We start from the raw sequence: 26986 nt of genomic DNA, 5'->3' as shown, positions 1-26986 counted from the left end.
AAACCTTGACTTTTATGAAAATATACAGGTTTGCATTTTAGCTGGGAAATGATAGGCTCTTGTAGTAAACAATTTGACAGCAAGAGAAATATCCTTACATACAAGAGGAAAAAAAAATCTATCATGTGTAATAGAGGGAGAATGCATAGTCTCACTAAATCTTATTCTACTAAACCATTTCTGTACTGAATAATTTGTTAACCAAGACTCGGGTTTAGGGTTTACCAGTTTGTGAATTTGGCTTATTTTTTAACAACAGAAATTAAGATTTTTTACTGCACAAACTTGATAAATATAGTACTGCTAGAGCCAAGTTATTTGTTTTGCAGTTTTTCTTTAATTAAAAATAATTCTCTTCTTAAAGAGTGATTCATATTTCTAATTTTAAATGTTTTCATTGTTAAAGAGAGAGCTGGTTTTGTTTCCATGGGAATAAGGTATTTTATTCCATCCAAAATTAAAGAAAAATATATTCCTTTTCTGGCCTCAGGATTATTGTGTGTGTGTCTGTGTTTTGATTTTTGTTTCTAATTTACAGGTGCTGTATCTCTGTAGAGCCAATCACTTGTTTGGCCAATTTTCTTTTGGCAGCCGTAAAAATGACTAATTTCCTTATAATTGCTTATTCCACCTTTACAAATATTTTCAGATATAGAGTCTCCTAGATATGGTCCAAATAGATATTTCCTCTCATTAAAGCAAAAATTTTTTTGGCCAAGTTATCAGTGTTTAACCCATCATGAGATGGATTGCTCTACCTAGAGAAATGCTCATGGCTTTCATAAAGTTAGTAAAGCCTGATTGCCTGACTTCACTGGAAAAAAACAAGTTCCTGCCCAAGTAACCATCTCGGAATATAACAGCATTGCTGAAGTAGTATATTAGAAGAGAGTTGTTAAATATCGAAAACTGCACTTATAGTTGGGCTAGATCTAATGAAGCAACTAAAATATATTTCACACTGCAACTATACCAGGAAAATGTCAATAGTAAGTGCTGTCACCGTTAGAAATCATGTTCGTTAAGAATATCTAAAAATTCTAGCTACATATTTTAATTGTAGAAAGATCCTGTAATATTTAAAATAGTATTGTGCCAGCTTTTATTAAGAGATATACTGATAAATAATGGGCCAGGCATAGTGGCTCATGCCTGTAATCCTAGCACTTTGGGAGACTGAAGCGGACAGATCACTTGAGGTCAGGAGTTCAAGTCCAGCCTTGCCAATAAGGTGAAACCCTGTCTCTACTTAAAATACAAAACAAATTAGCCTGGTGTGGTGGCAGACACCTGTAACTCCAGCTACTCAGGAGGCTAAGGCAGGTGAATCGCTTGAACTGGGGAGGTGGAGGTCGCATTGAACTGAGATCGCGCCACTGCACTCCAGCCTGGGTGACAGAATGAGACTCTGCCTTAAAAAATAAATAAATAAAATAAATAACTACCGAATATACACGATTAATAAATATATACATATATAAAAATATATATTCATTAAAATAAGCTATAAGGGTATATATCAAACTATCAAAGTATAGGTGATACAATTTGTGAAAATGTTACTTGATTATTTGTATTTTTTTCTGTTACAATAAAAAATGTATTTTCCAATATCTTCTAGTAATTGTGAATGATCTCATTCCAACTGGGCCTGGAAGGCAGGGCATCAGTTGAGAAAATCATCAGCAGAAACCTCCTGCCAGAGCCATCCTGAGGCAAAGCAGCAGCGGCGGCCTTTCGAACAGTAATTAAATTCTCTAGTTACAGCTTAATTCCTTAAACTCTGACCCAGCAAATGGAAATCCTATAAGACACTCAACTTTCACATTTCCTCTTAGTGATTGATCATGAATTATGTAACCCACTTCTATTGCAATATCGGTGTCTCACTTGTTATTGCATGAAGATCCCTAACACTATTATCTTCCAATTCTATTACAGTAGATGGACAAACTCTAAGTTCAAAACCCAGTGATGATGCAGAGAAACTTTTCTCACCTACATTTAACAGGAGCAATTTAGTTATTGGAGTTAAAAAACAAAAATAAAAACAAAACAAAAGAGTCCTGAACACTTTAAATTCTCTCATAGTTTTTCTTTGTACTATTAAGGCACTGTAAATCCATTTTAGAAGTCAATAACATAGGAGACAGTGAAAATAAGAATAAGAAAGGAATTACATTATTAGCATGACTTTTGGAAAAGGAGAAGAGGAGTTCACGCACTGGCTTTTAAGGGTTGACTGAAGAAAGTACTTATATTTTAACAGATCACAGAAACACAGGGCAAAATATGACCTTATAAGCTACATTAATTTCCCGGAACCACCTTCTAGACCCCACAGTTAGATTATAAATCTTTCAAAGTCTTGTATTATATGTTTATATCTAGTGATTTCTCCACAGATAATGTTGCAGAATAAACTTGTTTTACCAGCTGTTTCGATAACAATTAAATAACATTAAAACAGCTGAATAATAACAGTAAATGAATACTAAGCTCTTAAGATACTATCAAAATTATAATGTAAAATATAATTATTAATACTATTAAAATAATAAACATAAAAAACTTGCTTAGGAAAATACCCCGTGTTCATTTTGCTACAAAAAGAGAGACTACTTAGGAAGAGAGATATCAGCAAACAGGAGGATCAAATTGGTCTCTCAAGAAATTAGAAATGTGTCTGTGTGTGTGTGTGTGTGTGTGTGTGCGTGCGCGCGCATGCGTGTATGTGTGTGTGAGCGTGCACATGTGTGCACATGTGCTCGTGGTGATTTCTATTGATCATTTCTTTGATTCACCTTGTATTTTCCCAGCTCACACCCTGTATTCATGTTTTTCCTAGTTAAGGATATCTTTTCCCTACTCCTCTGGTGGACGCTTACCTGTCTTTCAAAACCCACAAAGGAAAGTCATCCCTGTGTGAAAGTTTCCTGGGAGCTTTTTGTTTGTTCCAAGCTCTAGCACCTGCAGCAAGTAGGTATTCAAAATTGTTTGCATAATAAATAAGAGAAACATCACAGGTAGGAGTAATCATACTCTTCCTTTTTATTCCTCATTAGACATTACAAATATACTTGTTTGGATTAGTGGCATAATTATTGTAGCTGAAATTAAACTATTTGTTTGAAGAAACAAGGTCCACTTTGGATGTATGTTTGATATTTATTTGATATTTTAATAAAGAAATTATCTTCCCAAATCTGACTTTTATTTAAGTGGTGATATGTGTTCTTTCTAAAAGCTTAGCTGCCCACAGAACAAAGAGTTATACATCAATAATCTCTAAAGTCATTGGTTGTAATGAGGAACAAAAGGTCATATAACTGTATAGGGACTCGAACAGTATCTGTTGCTGTTGTTTGTGGTTTTCTTATTCTAGCTATACTATTCCAAGATCTGTGATTCACAGTATCAGTTACACATTTTTTGTATTTCACTTTGAAGGTCAATATGTATTAGACATGATGGAATAAGAAAACTAGCTTAGAAAAACACCTGTCTAGTTCAAATTCCATTTGCTAGTGAGCCACTCACTAGCAATACGACTTCGGGCAAGTTGCTCAATTGCACTGAGCCTCTGTGCCCAATGAATAAAACTGAAATATTGATAATTACTTTTAAGGTGATTAAATATTACATACACACACACATACACACGTATATATACACACACATATATATCACATAGAAATGTGCTGGGCACTTAGATTTTTAATTACAGGTAACTGGTTGCAACTAATTACATTATTCAAATGTATAAATATGTTCCACCTTAACAGCAATGGACATGTCAACACAGATATATAAAATAGAATACATTTTAATTTCCTAATTATAAAACCCAGGAGATTGATTAAATAACGTATATATACTGGTACAATAAAATCATATTCAGTTATTAAGAATTTATGTTTAGCAATATCTTTTACAATGCGGAAATTTTTACAAGGGATCACTGACACAAAAACACTTATAATGTAGGGATTATCATGATTCTAATATTTAAATTTCATATTATTTTGTATATATGTTTACAATTGTGTATATATGTGATTGGATATATATATAGTTGTATGTGGATTTGTATATATACCCATATTGTTGAAGATACATATATATAATTGATAGTGACAGGAGACAGCCAGATGCCTAAGCAGATAGGGTTGGGCAGCAGGTGAAACCCCTCCTTAAAGCTGAATACAGTTTAAAGCCTGAAAGTCAAGCTGAAAATTAAATCCTTGAACTGGATTCCGAACTTGTCTTCCTGTTTGACATGCTTTCCTCCGATTGATCCCCACCCTTTGTCTATTTTATACATACCTGCCCTTTCCTAATTGGTTTTCTACACTTTCATGCCCAACTTTGAGTGAGGTTTTCACATTAACCTTTTTTACATACTCACAAACCAATCAGCATGCACACCCCATCCTGTGCCTATAAAGACCCCAGCTTCAGTCAGTAGAGGGGAGACAGCCTGACTTTAAGGAAGAGACAACAAGACTCCAGGGAAGATGACCTGATCTTCCAGTCCCCTCTCCAGCTCCCCTCTTCACTGAGAGCTGTTTTCATCACTCAGTAGAATTCTCCACCTTCACCATCCTTCAATTGTCCACATGACCTCATTCTTCTTGGACACCAGACAAGAGCTTGGGACCCACTGAGTGCAGGTACGAAGAAAAGGCTGTGACACTGGCCCTTTGCACTTGTCAGCAGAGGGCAGCCACCCCACATGATGAGGCAAGGGGCCAACTGAGCTGCTAACACATCACCATCCAGGGACAACAAAAGTAAAGAAGCACTGTAACATCCCCTCTGTGGTTTTGGCGTCGTGGGCACCCTCACTTGGGCAGTGCCATGTTCCCCTTGAAGTGACACACCTGGTCTGGCCACAGGCCCCACATGGAGCTTACTGAGCTTACAGCTCAGAGCAGTTGGCTATATCCCATGCTTGCTCCCTCCCTCCTGCAAGAGGTTGAGCGCAGTGGGACAAGTAGACAGGGCGCCCCTTCCACAAGTCTGGCGAAGGGGCTGAGAAATATCCTGCATCATAATTACACATATAGATATATTGAAATGATGATATATATGTATATGTATGTATACATATGTTCATATATTTATGATTCTGTGTATATAACTACATATATGATCAGAGCTAGAGATAGCAAAAGTTTTTACAGTGATTATCTAAAAGTCACTCATATTATGGAGATGTAGTTCAGAATATTGGTTAAGAATAAGGGCTGAAGCAACATGATTCAAAATACCTAAAAGTAGAATCAACTCAAACACTACCAACCGGAGGATAGACAAAATGTAGTGTACCCATACAATGGAATAGTATTCATTAATAAAAAGAAACCACCTACTGAGACATACCACAAATGAATGAAACCCAGAAACATTAGGCTAAATGAACAAACCCAGATGAACACTTAAAATAAATAAATTGTATCATATGTATATTATACCATAGTAAAACTTAACAAGAAAAAAATAAAAAATAAAAATAAGTGTTCACTTTTGGTTCTACCATTTGTTGACTATTGTATTACTTAATCCCTTTGCCTTGGTTTTTTCTTCTGTTTAATGGTGATAATAATGATACTTATAACACTGTTGTAAGAATTAAATGGATCATTGTGTATATGTGTATCATTTAGAATAACACTTTGGAGTGTATAGATACATAGACAATACTTGTAAGTTCTTTGGAATGAATGCATGCATTCTTTTCAACTTCATATTTGACTGAGAGTTGGTGGCTTTAATTTCTCCCACTATTGCATTCTGTAAATTACCAGAAAACTATAAAAGCAGTTAAGGAATAGAAGAGCTAACAGGCAAATGACCAGCATACCACATGCCAAACCCATACAGAAAATGCCATGAAAACATACATACAACTACATATTTAGCTTTAAGTATATATTTGGTTCTCTCTCTCAGTCCTTTCAGTATTTCTTTGTCCTTCTCTGAAAAGTCTTAGCATTTGTGTCTTGATAATAAATCTTAAACACAAAGCACTTTTCTGGAGTGTATGATCCAATTTTCTTATTTCAGAAAAGGAAACCTCTGTGTGAATACTAACAAACATTTTGCACTAGTAACAATGAGTGAATTGGAAAGAAAACTGTGGATGTAAAAGTTTTGGAAAAGTAATAGCACTTTATAAACTATTACAATGATTTTTATGCTCATATAGTCACTCTGTTTAAGTAAATGGAAAATTTAAAGACTTTTAAAAATATTGAGTGTTGGCCGGGCATGGTGGCTTATTCCTGTAATCCCAGCACTTTAGGAGGCCGAGGCAGGCAGATCACTTGAGATCAGGAGTTTGAGACCAGCCTGGCCAACATGGCAAATTCTCGTCTCTACTAAACATACAAAAATTCCCTTGGCATTGTGGCACGTGCCTGTAATCTCGGTTGCTCAGGAGGCTGAGGCGGGAAAATTGCTTGAGCCCCAGAGGCAGAGGTTCCCATGAGCAGAAATTGCGCCACTGCACTCCAACCTGGGCCACAGAGTGAGACTCTGTCACAATTTTTTTTAAAGTACATATATATACACACACATACACACACGTATATATGTACATGCATGTATATACATATGTATATATGTATACACATATATGGAGAGAGAGCAAGAGAGAGAGAGAATGTGTTTTTCAGAAAGACGGAACTCTCCTCTATCAATTTCTATCTGCAGTGAGCACAATTCTTATTGTGATAGCTGTATCCAGTTCGTTACTTGACTTACTGAATGTTATTGTCAATATTTTAATAGAAAGTTATTATTTAGTATTAGTATTTGCCTTTAAAAAGTTTGATGTATTGTTATCAAAGTAGATACATGTATCTGCTGTGAATTTTGACAAATACAGGATCTTATTGTACATATCATTTACCCCTTTAACTTAACACATTGGGTACATCGTGACACATCATTCTTTTTAATAACTATATTGTAATTCATTACATTACTGTGTCCTAATTTATTTAATTATTCCCCTGTGTACAGTAGATGGACATTTAAGTAGTTTCCATTTGTTTACCGTTACAAAAATTACTACACAGAACCACAGAACCCCTTGTATGTTTATAAACTTGTGAAAATATGTTAGTCAAAATATTAAAAGTAGCTTGGCTAGATTTAAAGTTGTGCATATTATATGCATATCTGTATACACACGTATTACTAAAATATTATCCAGAAACATGTATATGCTTACCCTTATATCTACTTCTCTATACTCTCATTAACACTAAGAATTTTTACCTTTTAATATTTGCTGATGAGATCATTGAAAACCTATCTTTTTATATTATATTGATTTTTAGAGAGCACATCCATCCTACAGTAAACAAAATACATATATAAATATTCATGCAATACTTTTCTTTTTTTCCTTACCAGCTTATCTGAACAGAAAAATATTCTAATGAAAAGCTTCACATTCCCACATCTAAAAGACCTCTAAAGAGATAATAAATATTTCTTGCCAGAGAAAAAGAGTTAAACAAAATAAATAGCCAGAGTTTATTTCTGGCAAGAAAACAGGATCAGTCAGCATTCATTTCTGTAGACACCTGGCATCCTTTCTCTTAGTTATTTCCCCACCTTCCTTGCTAGAAAAGAAGAGCTGCCATTCTTTCAAGAAACTTTGAGGCAATGATGGAAATGCCAGTAACAAGTGGCGGTTCCGTCAGTTTCCCAAACAGACTTTATCTGAACACCAAACTTGATTCAGGAGAGTCAATCACAAAAGTAAACACTGTCAACTAATATCCCTCTATTCCCAAATATCAGCACAGTACAGCCTTATACAAAGAAGATTGTACTAATCACCAAGGAATTGCTGGAGAAATGTTAGGAAATCTCACATTCCAATTAACTTTTCCACTTAAGTCTAAGCTTCAACCAATTATCTCAAATGGAGCAAATGTTCTTAAGAATTCACAAATAGTAATGTTGGTTATACCTCATTCCTCTCTGGGCTCTTTTGCTAGATGTGAAAAAATGCAAAGAGATGGAATTTTTGAAGGTGCCAAGTCACTGCACAAATACTACAAAACACTTGGCAACACCTGTCATATTCTGGCACTGGTACCCATCTGTCTGCAGCATTGCTCTTTATCATTAAAATGCAAACTTAAGTGCCATAAGAACTCAAGTTGAATAAATATGTTAGGAACAGCTGAATGAAAAGTTTACCAGACACCTGTTTGAATGTATTTAATATTTCCAAAAGTTTGTGTAATAAAAGATAAAACAACCTGATTTGATCAAATATAAGCATAGCTTATGTTTTTAAAAGTATAACAAATACTATGCTGTAGATGATAAAGAGGTAAGACTGATGATTCAGATAGAAATCATTCTAATGAAAGTGATTACTTTAGGTTGAACTATATAATATTTACATTTTTGTAGGTCAAAAGGTTCAAATGTCAACAATTTCACGTGGTTCGACTGTGTAATGACCAGTTCTGCATGATGAAGTCTTGACTCTGTCCTAACTGACAATCCAGTATGTACTTTGCAAGTATAAGAAAGTCTATTATATTAAAAAAATAACCAGGGCATTCACGAAACCTAGTCTGACTATTAATCAAGATACTGAAGAGATCAGTGTGGGGGAGATGGAGAGAAGAACAGTACTGTACAGCTTAACAACAAAGTTGAGGAAGCCCTGGAGATCATCCAGATATACTAAATTTGATTCATTTGAGAACAGCATTGATCCTAGAGGGGATCATTTAGACATTAGTGAATGCTTTTCCAGAAATTCAGTCACTCCTCAGGGAACTTCCCAATTCCTCTCTCGCCAGATAGGGGATTAATTTTGTCTACTCAAAGAAATCTAAAGCTTTCAAGCTCACATGAGAACATTATCCTGACATGTGACTCTAAAGTAGGGGCAGTAAAGAAACTTCTGGCTAAGAATTGTCTTGGAGTTCTAAAATCACAAGATCCATACTCATAAGTAGTGGTTGATAAAGAAAAAGGATAATATTTCTAAAAAGTGGTGAAAAGAGAGTTGGGTGCCAATTTTTAAAAAGGTACAGCAAAAGCTAGGCAAAATAGAAGTCTCAGGTCAGGATAGAGTGGCCAAAGATGATAGATAAGGAAAGTTAGGTCAGTAGAGGGCATTGACATAAGAGGTATTTTTGAGTTGCATGCCACACTGATCCCTTTTCCATAAACAGAAAGTCGTCTAAGGGGATTGTTTCTCTCTGATTGTGCACTGGCTACAACCTGTACCTAAAGTACTCTAACTGTAGAGTAGCCTCCAAACTCTGAGATCGCCTAGAGTGCCAGTTCATAAATTTATCAGCTACTTAATTTCCCCCAACTGTATCATTTTTTCTACATTACTCTCATATTACAAAATAGATTGGGTTCAAATCATTCAGTTTCATCTCAATCCTTGTGACTGAATATACAATTGAAAAATAAAACTGAATGATTTGTTTTAATTCCTCCTTGGAACAAAGCAAGGAATAATTGCTTAAAATTAAATATTTATTAAAGCATGACTTAAACCATTTTAAATATGGCCCTTGTACCAGCAATATTAAAAAGATAAAGTTAATGTCTCCTTTATGATGAAATTTTTCCAGCACACATACTTAATTATCTGCCAAGAGTAGAGTTTTATAAAGTAATAAACCTATGATGCCAGAGGGTGCCTTAGACATCATCTTGCAGTGAAAAGTCATGCCAAGTGTTCCCCAAGAGTTAGTGGCAGGTTTCCATCTTGTGTTTTCTTAACCTTATGCGTTGTTCTGTAAGGACGGGGTGAAAAAAGATGACATGGATCTAATCATAGTAAAAGCTCAGAAGGTTACTTCCTACTTCTTATTTTAGTGCTTTAACTAAGTCAAAAGAAGTGCTATCCATTTTATTGTCCCCCCAAGTCCAACTCTAGTCAAAATCAGCTTCAAAGTTTACTGGGTAGAGACATAACTGAAAGAAAATAACAAACATATCATGAAGACTAAAGGCCTTCTTAACATTTCATCAGGCAGGAAAACATTGTGGAGATGCTAATAAAACTGCCAACATTGGAGTTCATATCATAATGTTTGGGTATCATGCACAGAAAAGAAAGGAATGTCTTTGGAATTACTTGGAAGAAAATGTCATTGAAAACAGGAGAAATAAGAGTGAAGCAATAGTGTGAATAAATTTTTTAAATTAATGATAAAAGTTTATAGAAGATGCTTTCATTGACAAAAAAAAATCAATTATAGAAGTTATCATTTGAAAAAAATTATTAAACAGATTTTTATGCCACTTTATACCCAAAATTATTTTAGGAGGTTCCCATCCTTAAGTAACTCAAAACTTAGGTGAGGAAAATTACACTAACATATATAAAATACATAAAAATTTGGAAGGACTGTATCAAAAATGATCTCAAATGTCATAAGACTAATGGGGAAAAATGTTAAATGCAAGTAGATGTGCCTGAAATCGCACATTCTTTTAATTTTGAACTTATATAGAACTCAGTGAGTAAGGTCTAAAAAAATTCACAACAGTATTACACCCTAATTAGCCCATCAAGGAACTTGGGGTTCTGGTTATACTATCTGTAATTTCATAAAAGTCTGAGACATTTTTTCTCAGCCATAAATGTAAGGATGTAAATGCACATGATACAGTATCATGTGTTAAACACTGTAAACCATTAATGCCAGACCACAAACGATGGAGGTGGTTGGGGTCACTGATATTACTGTGTGGTCATCATGGTCATCATCACGGTCATCATCATACTAGAAGCAGCAATTTTATATCATCTTGAATTTGTGGGGTGTGAATAATTAGTGGAATAGTGACTCTGCCAGCACAGTGAATGAATTATTTTTGTCCGAGTTTTTTTTTTTCAATTGAAATACAATTAACTGCACACATTTGAAATGTACAATATTTTAAGTCTTGGCATACGCATTCACCCGTGGAATCATCACCATGATTAACATAATTAAAGTTGTATTTCAAAAGTTTCTCCAAAAGTTTCTTTGAGCTTCTTTGTAATCAGTTCCTCTCATCCTTTCCTTTCCTTACTCCCCAGGAAAACACTGATCTGATTTCTTACATTGGAAATTAGTCTGCACTTTGTATTTTCTATAATTTTATATAAATGAAATTATACTGTAAGAACTCCTGTCTGAATTCTGTCACTCACCATAATTATTTTGAGACTTACCCATGATATTGTGTATACCTACAGCTCATTCCTTTCACTATTAACTAGTATTTCAGTCTCTGGATTTACCACAACTTGTATATCTATTGTAATCACCTATTGGTGAAGACTTGGGGTTGTTTTCAGTTTTAAGTTATTACAAAAAAGCAGCTATGAATATCTGTACACAAGTCTTCATATGGACACATGTTTTCTTTTCAATGAACGAATGAATTCTTTTCCCAAGTGGTTTACCATTTTATATTCCCACCAGCAGTAGAGTTCCAGTTCTACCACATTCTCACCAACATTGAGTGACAACAGGATAAAGGTATACAGGAGACAACTAGATGTGTATCATTATAACTTTCTCATATTGTATTTGAAGTAGTATTAATATTATGTTACTGGTAGGCTGTTATAACTTAAAGATATATACAAAATAAAATCTAAAGCAATCACTAAAATAACAAAATAATGAGATACAAATAACCCAACAAACTATATTATACACAGTTATAAAAAATATTCAAGAGGTCCAAAAAAGGCAGAAAAAAATAATACTAGGGGACAAAGAATATACCGTTATACTAAGTATGAAGTGATTTTCACATGGTTTTACTTGGAATTTCCCTAATAATGACATTGAGCATATTTTCGTGTGTTTATTTGCTATCAACACAAATCTCCCGTGTATACTTTAAAATGATATGTATTCTGTTCTTGTTGGGCAAAGTGTTCTAAGTAGCATAACTACAAGTAGTATAACTATTTGTATCTTTATTTAAAGTGTATTTCTTACAGGCAGGATATGCCTGCATGTTGCTTTTTTATTCAATCTGACAGTCTCTGCCTTTTATTTGGGGCATTTAGATGTTTTTTATGTAATGTGATCATTGGCATATTTAAGTTTTAGTCTATCATCTTGCTATTTGCTTTCTGTTTCCCCCCATTTGTTTATTTTACCCCCTTTATAGGATTTATCATTTTTGATATTAAAATTTGTCTACTTTTGACTTTTAAACCATAACATTTTTTGTTTTCTCTTTTTAGTGGCTGCTTTAGAGTTTATAGTACACACCTTTAAGTGAATATTTATGTGATAATAGAAGATGTAGGCATGAGTGCTGTTTCTTTCATTTTGCTTGTTGGGATGGATTATTTAGCAAAAATCTATTGGTCTCCCGAAGCCCTGGCTTTCTCATATGTAAAATGATAACAACAATCATAATGACAATGATTACATTGTGAAGTATTATACATATGATAAGATTTGAGATACAGTAAATGGCCACACAAATATCCATGCCTATAATTATGATGATATTTGCAGTGATTTGGGTTTTGTTTTAGATATTTCTTCCTTGCCATTAATATTTCTTCAACACATTGCTTACCTATTTAAAACGTCTTTTGTCCAGCCTTCAAATACTACCTTGGTTTAAACATCTTTTACTTGGAGTCAAATATCTATCCTATTGTTAAGTTGGCAGCACCAGGCAGAACTGGCCGCTTCTCCCCCAACCTCCCTAGGACTGGCTCCCCCTACTGACGATGTTAGCCTCAGCATCATCTCCACTCCAATTGTAATTAAAGCTCTGGGGCAAAAAAATCATGTGTTTTTCATATTTACCTCAGTGCCTGTAACACTGTGGAGAGTACCTCATACTTAAATACATGTTCAATGAATTATTTCTCTACAGAGTGTTGGGTCTGACACTAACAAAAAATGCTCAGAAAGCTGAATTTTACACTATATGGACCTGGGTCAACAGGGATCTGCAGACTCCCAGTTTGGCCAGGGACAGTACTAGCATATAGATCTCTTTCTGCTTTGAAAATAGGTGGTCTACACAAGGGATATATCCAAGAAGTGAAGGAATGAACCAAGTAAAGATAGATTGGCATTTTAGTTTTGGAATCTTGAAAATGCTGCTAGATCAGTTGGTTATAGTGTAATACTAGATGTATTCCACTCAGGGGAAATTGCTTCAACCCACAAATGAGTGACCAGCATGCCCCATTAAGACCTCCCTGGTCTCCGTTCCACACATAAAACATACAAGTGATAGTTTTAAGATGTTCCGATCATTGATAGACCAATAACCAGGACTTGTATGGTGCTTTGTAAAGATGAACTGAGCTAATTATTGAAAAACTCAAAGGGGTTTCCGGCAGCAAACTGAGTGCTAGAGTTGGGAAACACATGACCAAGGCTATTATATACCATGGGGAAGTGAAAAACAAGAAAATCTATTGAGTAGTGATCAAGAATCAGATCAGTGTGCAGAGAAGAGAGGAAGGAGAAAAGTGGGGAGAGGAGGGAGATAGGGACTCAGTGGAAAGGAGAGTGTGTGTGTGCAAATGGAAAGAGGGTAAAACAGATGCAGGTAAACTCTCAGAGAAGAAGAGAGGAATAAACAAGCATAATCATTTCTGCCCTTGGGACAATGTGTTTGACTTTTCCTGGTTTCTGCAAGGGCTTTCTGTTCTCATATATTAAAATTTGTCCTCACCTAATCCATTTTCCATGTACTAGTTTAATTGTAGAGGGTTTTCTTTCCTCTGACTGAGAAGGATTCCTGCAGAACAGTCCTTTTTACCCCAAAGACTGCTATTTGTACCCCAACTGCTCCCTAAAGATTTGGGGAATTTTATTTAAATTCTGTTTGGTTCTCAATTTAAAATGAAGTCAAGTTCATAGCACCTTGCATCTCTACCTATGCAATATTACAGTGATAGCTCTAAAAATGCATCTTGATTTGATATTTTCTAGTTTACTGTGAATTAATTCTCTTTGGTGACCCCTAAGTTCATATTTTATGGCATTCAATTTAGATCTCTCCATAACTCCTTCCGTTATTTATTATAAAACCCTTAGATTCTAGTGAGAAGCAGTGATAATGTAAATTCTGTTATGTTGGCTTTGCTGTATGTGGATAGGTAATGGTTCAATCTCATTTAGTAAGTGAACAGCAGAATTGGTTATTATTTCCTTACTGCTAGACATAATCACAATGTAGGCAATGATTAGTCAAAAAAAGATAGATAGGTAGATAGATAGATAGATAGATAGATAGATAGATAGATAGATAGATAGACAGACAGACAGATAAATTCTAATCCCATAAAGTTTGACTAAACTCCTTGCTTTAGAAACTGTGGAACCATCTTCTATGACAAATGACTTACTGATGTTGATACCGTCACTGTAAAATGGCTCAGACAACTGAGGAAATACTCCCTTCCCACATAGCCTAGGAAAAGACTGCTGGTAATCTAGGCAAGAAATCAGATTTATGATTATGTTCAGGCTGTCATTTTAAAATATTAGTCTGCTGTGTTATCAAAATATTTTTAAGTATGGTATTAAATAAATTATCTTTTACAGAGTTTACTTTATGCTTAATTCATACTCAGCCCCGGCTGAGCAGCACATGGCATAGTGGAGAGCCATTGGCCTGAGGCACTCTGTGTACCACATCTGGGTAGCTAGGAATTGAATGTGGCTGCCATATACTTCAAAAAGTCCAAAACTATCATGTCTCTAGACAACAGCATTGTGAGTTAAGTATTACTGTCTCTCAAGATAGGGAATAACTTTTAGCACATTTCCCATCATGATACTGAGATTCAAAGAGGTTAAGGATTGGTCAAGAAACATGTTAGACGCAGAATAGTTCTGGAATTCAGGTTTATAATCTTGTTGGCCAGATAGCTTTTGGTATAACATGGAATCACTCTTTAAGTCAATACTTTCCATGGTACTTAACTACAGTGCTTTACATATAAGGGTCACTCAGGAAATCAGGTGGAATTAAATGGATACTCCAAAAAGCAAGTGGAGTTGATTGTTCAGTCAGTTACATAAGTAGAACATTTAACTACCATTCCCATGCCTATTCAATGCTACTATAAATGAGGACACATTTGCACTCCTATCACAGGCATTTTGTTGACTAGACTTTCATTAACATAATTATTTACTCCCATGGTTAATATTGATTAAAAACAGATTAAGTAACACATATCTACTATCACCTTTATGACCTACCTCAACTCTTGTAGTGAGTCAGCATGAAATTTGTTTTTATTTCAGAAGTTTGCAAAAAGGAGGCACCAAGGCCTCAACTACAGTGTCCTCAGAAAACAACATCAACATATGCACAAAACGTCAGTCTCCCAACTCTCAAATTTCTTATTCACACTGGCATACCATACTGGCATTTTCTCTATATAACTCACTGAGAGAGACTTACTTGTCTTCCTCCTGAGGGAATAGTTTATGATGAGCATAAGACATTTCATTAACAAAGGAAATGTCTTTGTTAGCAAAGGAAAGTGAAATTGAATGTCGTAATTAATCATGAAATGATCAACTATAGAATTTAGGATCAAAGAACAAAGATAACCAGCACCTTAGATTTATATGATACTTTATCATTTTCAAAGTGCTTTCATATGTGTTATCTTAATTAATCTTCACGCGATATTTTAGGAATTAAACATTTGTTTACAACCCCTTGTAACTCAGATTTCTGTAAGGGCTTAATTGGTCATGCCTCTGTTCTCTCCAAATGCTGTCAAGAGTGCCCCATTCTGAAATCACACAACATCCATAGTATTTGAAAGATTATAAATTAAAACGCTTTGTTTTAAAGTAAGAGAAATAAAATTAAAATGGAAATTATTTAGCATTAAAATCCCTAGAGGACATTAAAGTGCAATTAATGGGGGGATAATTAAGGCCAAATTCCAAAGTTGAAAGACTATTTCAACTACATTTTCATTTTACCAGTTTTGTGATTGCTTGCCTTGATTAGGTCTGCAGCACTTTTTCAAGTAAAGCGTTTGGATGTAGGGGAAAAAAAAATTACACTTCCTAATCTCTACTTGTATCTTATATGTGGCTTCACAACAGGGCGCTACTCTGGAGTGTCGAATGTACTACAGCCCATCTGAGCTTTGATTTTCTCATCAGTGAAGTGAAGAATTTGGACAAAACTATCTCTCAGATTCGTTTCCCAGTCTCAGTTCTCTGATTCTTGTTTTAGGAGAACAGTTTTTCTTTTTTTCTTTTTACAGCAACCTATTCATTGGTTCTCCCTTGCCATCACTACTCAAGGTGGAACTTTTTTGGCATGAGAATATTACTGTCATATTTAGTGTAAAGACCTGAAGCTCAGCACAAAGATATAATCATGTTATTAATTCTAATAATAATACAGCTATCATTTTTAATACTTAACAAGTTCTATGAAATTTATGTATGGTATCTATCTCAAAAAACATAACAATTCTGTGAGGTATGTATTATTATCCCTATTTTTCATATTAGACAAGCTAAAGCTCAGAAGTTAAAGTCACACTATTAATAAAACATTCTATTTTCAGAATGTCAGTATACATTTTTTCCACCCCAGTTCACAGGGCAGAACTGTCAGGGTAGGGGGAGGCATGGATGAGTTCATCTGTGACGTGTATACATTTTTCAGAGTCTGAACACAAATTCACTGTGAACTCATTTCTTTCTGCAAAAGAGAACTGTTTATAAAGAAAAGGTAACTTTGCAATTCTCATGCCATTTTTATGATAAATTGAAACATGCACTGGTAACTTCAAAACAGTATTTCTGGAGTCAGTGATATAGAACCTATATAATAAGAATAAAATCTCAGAATGCAGGAAACCGATGGCAGAAAGAATTAATGTTAAAAAAGTTGGCATTTATCTTTGATATTCTAAAAGGAGACAAATAGAAAAGAATTACAAGTGTAACTTCACTTAAAGTTAATAAATATTTTATCAGTAAAGTGGAAAATACTGTGAAATATTATGTACTTATATATAGTTCATGCATGGCCAGGTATAGTGTTAAATTTGAATTTCTTCTTTGAAATGATGTTGTTAAAAAAATATATATATATATAGTTATTGCCAGTACAGACGGTGCCTCCTATCAAAAGGCAACCAGGCACACAACGTGGAAAATGATATGAAAACTGCCAATAATAATACAGATAGTTCACAGTTTAATAGTCCATTCCAGTGTGTACTTCTGTGTACTTTCCCCATGAACTATGGTGCTTTTTAGCGAGTCTGATGGGAACAAGCACTAGCCCTGGTCTGGATGAGCACTGCAAACTGTCACATCAAGTACTTGGGTGGTCCTAGGTAGTTTTCTCACATGCATCATTATTTAGCTGTACTTATCATTACTCAGTTGATTTATCAAGGAAGACCCTTTGAAGGATTAAAATAATACAATAAATATTTGTTTGATTTTACTGATTACAACTCAGTCAAGATTTCTAGAAATTTTATTCTCTTTGACATGCCCCATGTTGGCTCACATACTGTTTTATTTTGTTTTTTTGCTTGTCAATCAAATTCAGGTTTCCAGACTTTCTATTCTAGTCAAGAGAGATCAACATGGACCAGAGATATCCTTCCACATAAAAAAAATCAAACAGTGAGCAAAATACATCAAACAATGGTTTTCAATATAATGGAGATATGTCAGTGATGAACAGTGATTTCCTGAGAGAAAGACAAAAGAAAGAAAAAGAAAGAAAGAAAGAAAGAAGAAAGAAAGAAAGAAAGAAAGAAAGAAAGAAAGAAAGAAAGAAAGAAAGAAAGAAAGAAAGAAAGAAAGAGAAAAGAAAGAAAGAAAGAGAGCCCTATAATTACTTCAGCTTATTGCCTTGAGGGAGTTTTCCAATCATTGTGCAAGGAATAGAAACCACGGTAGAGTCCATTAGACTCTTTCAGTTAAAAGACAGAATTGAAAGTTGGGGAAGACCAAGGCAGCTAGAGGTCACAGGGCATAATATCAAAAAAGAGAGCTGAACAGAAGGAAGGTTTCAGCAATCTTTACAAGGGTTCCCTTGAGAAATGAGTTGAGTAATGATAAGTGAATGCACATAAAGAAACTGCCCAAGGCCACATTAAGATTTGATGCAATAATGCCCAACACAGGGCCAGTTTTAGAAATCATACTAATTTCTACTGGGCAGAAGATAAAACCTCCTAATTCATGAGTTAGGAGGAAGAGTATGCTGAAGAGACTTGCCTTCATCATGGGGAATAATTAGCCTGAAATTGAACACTATTTCACTCCCCTTTAACACATTTGAAAAGCAAGATCCAAAGAACAAAAAATATTTCCATGTAACTTAACTATGTCCAGAACAAAGCTCAGTAATACCTATAGGATGCTACAATATCCAGCAAGCAACAAAGTAACATTTACAATGTCTACAATTCAAGCTAAAATTGCCAGGCAAACAAAGTAGCAGAAAAATATAATGCATAATGAGGAGAAAAATCCATCAGTCAAAACTGACCAGGAGTGGACATAGATGTTAGAATTGGTAGGCAAGGACATCAAAAGAGTTATCATAAGTATTGCAGGTTTTCAAAAATTTAAGCTGAGGCATGGAAGATGCAAAGACCCAGTTAGGATTTCCTAGGATGGAAGAGAAAATGCCTAATATGAAAAATACAGTGGCTTAGATTTTAGCAGATTAGACATTACGGAAGAAAAGCTTAGTGAATTTAAACACACACAATGGAAGTAATCCAAAGTGAAATACAGAAGAAAAAAAAATAAGAAAAAAAGAAATTAAGAAAAGTTGGGGGGTGGGAGGCAAGTGGAGGGACAGCATTAGGACAAATACCTAATGCCTGCGGGGCTTAAAACCTAGATGATGGGTTAATAGGTGCAGCAAACCACCATGGCACATGTATACGTGTGTAACAAACCTGCACTTTCTGCACATGTATCCCAGAACTTAAAGTAAAATTTAAAAAGAAAGAAAGAAAAGTCCTCAGAGTGTCAAGCAGCTCTGGGGCAACTTCAGGAGGCCTCAGTAGAGCCTCCAAACAGACAGCAGAATGCATATTTAGAGAAATAATGACGAAATCTTTCCAAATTTGAAAGAAAACTGTAGACCCACAGTCCCAAATAGCTAAACAAACCCTAAACACTAGAAAAAGGAAGACTATGACACCATGTCAAATCATAAACCAGTTGTACAAATGAGTAGAAAACTATTTTAAAAGCAGTTGGGGGATTGGGGAGATATGTTATCCACAGAGAAGCAAAATAAGGACAACTGCAGATTTGTTATTGAAAACACAAAGACAAGGAAGCAAAAAAATTTAAAATGACAATCAGAATCATATGATCATCTCAACAGATACAGAAATAGAATGTAACAAAATGCAACATCTATTTCTGGTCAAAACGCTCAGTTCACTGAGAATAGAAAATCACTTTTTAATTGGATAAATGGCATCTACAATAAAGCTACAGCTAATCTCATAGTTAATCAAGAAATGAAGTTTTCCACTTAAGATTGGGAATGAGACTAAGACGTCTGCTCTTACCTCTTTCATTTGGCATTATACTGGAAATCTTAGCCAGTGCTTTAAAGCAACCAAAATTCCATCAGGGTTTTTTTGTTTTGTTTTGTTTTGTAAAAAAATGATGTATCGATTCCTAAATTAATATCAAATAATTGATAGGTAACCAAATAGCCAAAATAAAGTTGAAAAAATAAGAAGGTTGGTAGACTAATTCTACCCAATTTTCAGACTTATTATAAAGTCACAATGATCAAGACTGTGTGTTATTAGAAAACAGATAAATAGATCAACGAAACAGAATGACATGGTTGGATGCAGTGGCTCATGCTTGTAAGCCCAGCACTTTGGGAGGCTGAGGCAGAGAGATCACTTAAGGTGAGGAGTTTGAGACCAGCCTAGCCAACATGGTGAAACCCTGTCTCTACTAAAAATACAAAAAATTAGCTGGGCATGGTGGTGCGTGCCTGTAATTCCAGTTACTCCGGAGGCTGAGGCCAAAGAAATGTTTGAACCCGGGAGGTGGAGGTTGCAGTGAGCCAAGATTGTGCCACTGCACTCCAGCTGGGGCAAAAGAGCGAGGCTCTGTCTCAAAACAACAACAACAACAACAACCAGAATGACGTTCAGAAATACAGACATGTATATATGGAGAGCTGAATTTTATCAAATATGTAAAAGCAATTTAGTAGAGAAAAATAGTGCTTTCAAAAATGTGACAGAAACAAGTTTATGTGCATATGCAAAAAAATGAACTTAAGTCTACCACTTATACCATACTCAAAAATTACCTCAAAATGTATCATAAGCCTAAATATCAAATCCGAAACCATAAAAGCTATACAAATACAAAATACAAAAGCAATACCAAATGGACAAAATATTTGAACAGACACTTAACCAAAGCAGATACATAGCACATAAGCATATGATAACATGCTCAAAATTATTAGTCCTTAGAGAAATGCAAAACACAACCACTATAACACTACACATGGATCAGAATGGCTAAAATGTCAAAAACTGGCCTTACCAAGTACAGATACCCCTCAACTTACAATGGGGTTACGTCATGATAAACCCATAAGACAAAACTATCATAAGTTGAAAATGCACTAAACATGGGCAATACAGCAGATGGTCCCCAGCTTATGTTGGTTTAATTTAGGATTTATAAACTTTATAATGGTGCATAATTGATAGGCATTTAATAGAAACCATAACCCAATTATAGATCCTAAGAAATGCCTCAGCTTACAATAGGATTACATCGTGATGAACATATCTTAAAGTAAAAAAATCATTATGTCAAACTATCATAAGTCGAGGACCATTTCTATTGGAAGGATAGGTTTGATCTAGAACTCTCAGACATTTGTAGTGGAAGGATAAAATGGTAAAGTCATCTGGAAAAAAATCTCAAATATTAAACATATTCCTAATATGTGATCCAACTATTCATTCCACTCCTAGGTACTTATTCAAGAGAAAAAAAAACATATGTTCACACAAATATTTATATACAAATGTCAGTTTTAGAACAAATCATTCATTTAAAATATGGGTCACTTTGTTGTCATTAACCAAAAACTGGAAACAAACCAAAATATCCATCAAGAGGTGAAGGGTCAAATAAACTGCGATATATTAATAAAATGAAATGCTACCAAGCAATAAAAATAAACTACTGATACACCCTACAACTTGGATGGATCTCAAAATAATTATGTTGAATGACTAGAACCACACAAAGCATTACATGCCATATTGTTCTAGTTACAGAAAATTCTAGAAAACGCAAAATGAAAAGTATCCTATAGCATCAGAAAGCAAACCAGTGACTGCCTTGGCACACGGGAAGTCAGAAGGGATGACTTTTCATGAGGCATAAAGAATATTTTGGGGCACTGATGGATATGTTCATTATCTTGTCTGTAGTGATGATTTCCCAGGAGGTACATATATGTCAAAACTTAACAAATTGTACACTTTAAATGTGTAGATTTTATGTTATGTCAATTATACCTCAATAAAACTGTTTCTAAGCTTTCAGATATCCAGCTTCCTGAAAAAATGGAAGCTCTAGCTGCATCGCATCTCCATGATCGCATGGCAACAGAAGCCGTTTCTTTCCTGGGAATCACCTGTTTTCCAGTTTGCCATAGTCTTCATCCCTCCCCTTTGTTGTTCCTTTCCTGCTTTATTTATTTACTTGACTCCAACATGAAATTCAATTTTAACTTCCAATTGATTTATTGTCTTCTATTTTAACACATGAAAGGGTATTAGTCTCTCCCAGAAGTCTGAAGGGAGAAATCCTCCAAATCCCTTAATTCATTCTATAGTACCTTCTGTTATTTGGTTCCAACTGATTTTCCAAACCTATTTCTTAAGACTTCCTTCATCAGGCCATATATTCAAGAAACTCTACTTCTTGCACAATATTGCCCACATTCCCAACTAAGCTATATGTTTGGTGTGTATTTACTTACCATGGTAATGAGATTCCTGTTTAAAGCATTTGCAAAGAGAGAACTCAAGAAAAAAGACTGTCTTTAACTCATGTAGGAATTTTTATTTCTACTAAATAATAACTGAAATTCATTTTTTTATGAAGGAGCGGTAAAAAAAAAAAATAAAAAAGAACTTTTGAGAGAAAAATGAGTTCCTGCTATTCAGTGAAAGATATGAGGTTTAAAAATAAATGCTCTTATGGAAAATGCAAGGTTATAAAAGTTATCATCAGCCACCTGAATAGTATAAGCTAGTGTAGATGTGGTTCCACCCCAAGTGATGGGACAGGAAATGCTCTAAGTCCCTTGTCTTTAGTTATGAATCTTCAGAGTCAAGATAGTGTTGAATCAAGATTACATTTCCGGATATTTTGGGTCATCCCAAGTTATAGATCATGTTGTGTATCTTTTTTTATCTCTTGCAAAGCCACCCCAGTCATGCCATCTTTATTTGAAGTATTCTTCTTATTCACTTGCTTCCAAGGATAAAGAACAAATAATAAATATTATGAGAGTATTGAGGGAGTTTATAACATGACTTTTGCATTTTTATTACTTTTGGGTAAGAGATTATTAAAATATGAGATAATTATTGCATACTTTGCATGCCTGTCTTAAATTCATTCTTAAACAATTTAATATTTGTAAAAGTTTCACATTATATACTCACAAATAAAACTTCTCATCCCATACTGGATTCAAGTTTCCAAAAATGGTTTTTGTTCTTCTTTTGTTCTTTCCAACTTGAACTGTAACATACGGATCACTAGACCCTGTTTTATCTTTCGCTTGTAGACCCTGTGCAGAAACCACTGAAATAAATCAAAAGAAACATTTTAACATACGTATTCCTCAGAAACGAAAAATAACCATAATAAAGACAATTTTTCTGTCAGTTGGTTCTTTGGGTTTACAGATGCATCCCCGTTGCTTTCATTCTCATGACCAACAGAACTTTAAAAAAAGTTTAAGAAAAATAAATACACAACATTAAAATCTGTAATTTTTGCTTATGTCTCTAAATGCAGAGTAGCTATATACATAACATGCATATGCATATTAACTATATACTCATACACATTACAGCATACATGTACAGAGAAATGAGGAAGATATACCTACGCTTATATGAAAAATTACCTAACATAATTCAAAGGTCTGTAATCCAAACTGATCTATTTATGAGTCTGCCGTCAGTATTGATCAACTCTACATAGTTGAGAAAGCATCTATATCAACTATGAGAAAGCATCTCATAGCTGAGAAAGCACATTCATTTTGTATTTACTCATCTTTAAATACAAAATGAGTAAGTAAAGAGGCTTGGTAAGTGTTAACAGTCTGCACAGTCACTTGCTGTTCACATTACAAGCAACTTCAGAAGTCCAATTTACTAGGTATCATCAAACTCAAATTGTCCTGACTCGAGGACCAAATGGATGAGGGATGTTGAGCCAGGAGTAAGTAAAATAACATCTATTGTCTCACTGAAAAAGATTAACTGAACATATTATTAGCTACTGTTATAATTTATCACTGGTAGGCAGCAAAAATGCTTATTTCTTGTAAACTGCAGGTGAATATATTGAAAACAGAAACCTTTTCCTACAAAAGAACTTTTGATTAGAAAAAGACACAGACTAAAATTATTTCACTTATCTAGTATGTATTTTCAAAATGTGAAGTACCAACTAGTCTGGTTCATATTAACATGATTGAAAAAATAATCATTTATTTTACCTATGATTATTATTAGCAGTTATTTCTAGGAAACACAAAAATCTCAGTTTACAATAAAAATGTTCAAGAAGACTTATTTTTACCTGTAATGGTTATTTTTGCAGACCACTTGGATGTCCCATCCAGTACACTCTGTTTGGCCGCCTTTGTATACTGCACAAAATCTTCTTTAGAAATCTGAAACATTTCCTGGATTACTTCAAATACTTCTGGCCGGTTTTTCTCCCTGATCTTCATTCTTTCTTTCATTGCTGTAATAATGGTCTGAGTCTTGTCTTCGGCACCATGTTTAGAACTCTTTTCTGCTGCTCCTATGATGGAAAAATCAATGGTGATGTGAACGTACATGCCATTACTTTTTGATGGCTAAAGGAGGGAGGAAAAGGAGGAGAGAGTGACAATGAATGAGGGTTTTCACTCTGTGGAGTCAGGTGGCTTTTTAGAAAAATATCAGAATGAACTGCTCTGCTGAGATTCCCAACAACTAGTACTCCTTTGTGTTACTGGCAAGTAAATTGACCTCCTATGATTCCCAGGCTTTTCTCTTGTATTACTGAACTAAATTAGGTGTTGTGCAAAAATTTGGTTCGAATTTTCTAAAAAGGAATTCAAAAACAGCAAAAAGAATAGACACAATCAAATATGTTACATACCACACATATTTCCTCAATGGGTATCCAAAACAAAATTGAGAAATAGATAGAATATAAGTGGCAAATGTCACTTGGAAGTCAGTAATTCAAACACATCACTGTTATTTGCTAAACATTAAAATAGAATGTAAGATTTTACTTGGAAAGAAAATGATTGAGCTGTTTAAAACAGATTTGGACACTACTAGGCTAAAAGACCTATAAAGTAACTGATAGAACACCGACTTGAACTCTCTTTCTCTAATATATCCAGAGCTTTTAAATGACTGAATACTCATTTTCCACTAAAAACTTTTTTTTATTTCTGGGGCATTGTTTTTCATGACTGGTCTTAACTTTCTGGGCATTTTTGTTTGTAATGACAAATCATTCCATCAGTGAAAGATTTCTAAAATTCCATTCTTGGATCCCTAACCTTAAGCTACTACTGCCTAGATATTCTCATTGCTCTGTATGGCCTTCTGGGTTGCCCAGTATTATACAAGTTAATAACGGACCATGATTTCAATTTCCACAATTCCTCAGTGAGTTTAAAGTAAGAAAGCAAAAGCTCATGTACCAGTGTCTACAGGAACTGCCACTGATAAAATCAAACTTCTTTTTGGTACAGAAGCAACTGAAATATAGTGAAAATAATAGAAAGAGTTGTGTTCATAGCTAGTAATTGCTCTAATTTTCATTGACATGACTGTGAGTTTGCCTAACTAGTATTCTCATTTTATTCTGAACTATTATATTTCTGAGATAGGCATACTAATATCTCATAAATTATTTAGAGATTAAATGGGATAATTTATAGGTAAGCACGATTTCTACGATAAATGATAACATCAGTAATGTTCTTTGAACCTAATTTGAGAATGTTGAGCCTGATTTAAGTATAGAAAGTAAGACAAAAGATGAAAGGTCAACTACTACCTTTACTTATGATAAATTAATACACAATTGGACAGCAATAATTTAATGTAAATGTTCATTTACTTGAAAGTGTAATATCTGTTTTCTAGAGTGGAAATATATATTCATAATAATGAGTGTGAATAGAGGAAGCTAAAAGATATGAACATTCCAATGGTAGAAAGAGCAGGCTACCTGTCTTTATCTTTTATTTTAACCTTTGAGGACCTAAACGACATTTATAAAAAGGAATAAAAAAAAAATGAATTTCACTAAAGATGATTTAAAAGGACATTGTAAATGGTCTATACTGTTGAAACATGTCCCTGGAATAGCTACAAATTTGCAAATTGCATGAAATTAAGATGTTTTTAATTTATCAATATTGGTTTAGCTACACAGTCCATAATTCTGAAACAGTAAAATTAGCTTAGGCTGCACTAAATAGTTGAAACTATCCGATAGGCATATTTTATTCATGTATTTAATATTCATTAAATGGACAGGACAGTGGTGGCTGGAAAATGTTCCCTACAAGACACAAAGTGGCTCAAAAGTTTAGTCTGTGACAGCCAGGCAAGGAATGTCCAAAAGGTTAGAAATGTCATAAAAATGTTGACTCTCCCCCAAATTTCTAAACAGCTATTCTTATTTTTGCTGTTAATGCTCCCAAAGGCTCTAGGAAGGAGTGCTAAAGTCATGTAGAGTTAAGTATACTTTGGATTAGTTTTCTAAATCGGGGAAGAACCCATCTAACTACCATGAACAAAATAAATGCTCAAACAATAGCTGCCAAATTCAAAGCTAGAATATAAAGAGATTGTTCATCCAAAGGAATCAGGCTTCTATTCTTAATGACTGCCCCTTGTTATCAAAAAAATAATTAGGAAAGCTTGAGCATTCGCTTTGAAATTTCACTTATTCTTATATATTATTGATGTTATTATAGAATATCTATTCTAATATGTACAGGCAAAAGAGCCATAAACTGAAATAGCCAACTGGTGGACAGCAGGTTAATAGAGACATACGTTTAAGCATTTTCTCTGTTATTTCTAGAAAAAAATATGTAGCTTTTAAAAATTTCTACTTTTGGCCGGGCGTGGTGGCTCAAGCCTGTAATCCCAGCACTTTGGTAGGCCAAGGCGGGTGGATCACGAGGTCAGGAGATCGAGACCATCCTGGCTAACACGGTGAAACCCTGTCTCTACTAAAAATACAAAATAATTAGCCGGGCGTGGTGGCGGGCGCCTGTAGTCCCAGGTACTTGGGAGGCTGAGGCAGGAGAATGGTGTGAACCGGTAGGCGGAGGTTGCAGTGATCTGAGATCACACCACTGCACTCCAGTCTGGGCGACAGAGCAAGACTCTGTCTCAAAACAAAACAAACAAACAAAACTTCTACTTTTGCATTTTTGATCAGAAGAAAATTATTCATCTTAGATTGTTTAGCTCAGAGACAGAGACAAATTCATAATTAATTTTTGTCACTGATGTACAGGTACTTTCCATTGCCCTATTCTTTATCAAACCCACATATCTTGTTTCTAATGAAACTCTTTATTAAATAGTTACAATTTGCCATGAATTTCCAGCCCTTTGGGTTATTTG

At 34.6% G+C, this 26986-nt stretch overlaps 1 protein-coding gene across 1 annotated transcript in view; it reads right to left on the bottom strand.

Annotated features, from left to right (window-relative positions):
* UNC13C (unc-13 homolog C) overlaps positions 1-26986 on the bottom strand; it is a 653225-nt gene that overhangs the window by 352490 nt on the left and 273749 nt on the right. The window contains exons 8-9 of the mRNA XM_015142282.3: positions 23910-24137; positions 22757-22898 (exon numbers count right to left, since the gene is read on the bottom strand). Of these exons, the coding sequence (XP_014997768.3) occupies positions 22757-22898; positions 23910-24137 (370 nt within the window). The remainder of the gene's footprint in view (positions 1-22756; positions 22899-23909; positions 24138-26986) is intronic.

Source organism: Macaca mulatta, chromosome 7 (genome assembly GCF_049350105.2).
Source record: "Macaca mulatta isolate MMU2019108-1 chromosome 7, T2T-MMU8v2.0, whole genome shotgun sequence".
In the NCBI taxonomy this organism is placed as follows: Eukaryota; Metazoa; Chordata; class Mammalia; order Primates; family Cercopithecidae; genus Macaca; species Macaca mulatta.
This window is presented reverse-complemented; position numbering and strand designations above follow the sequence as displayed.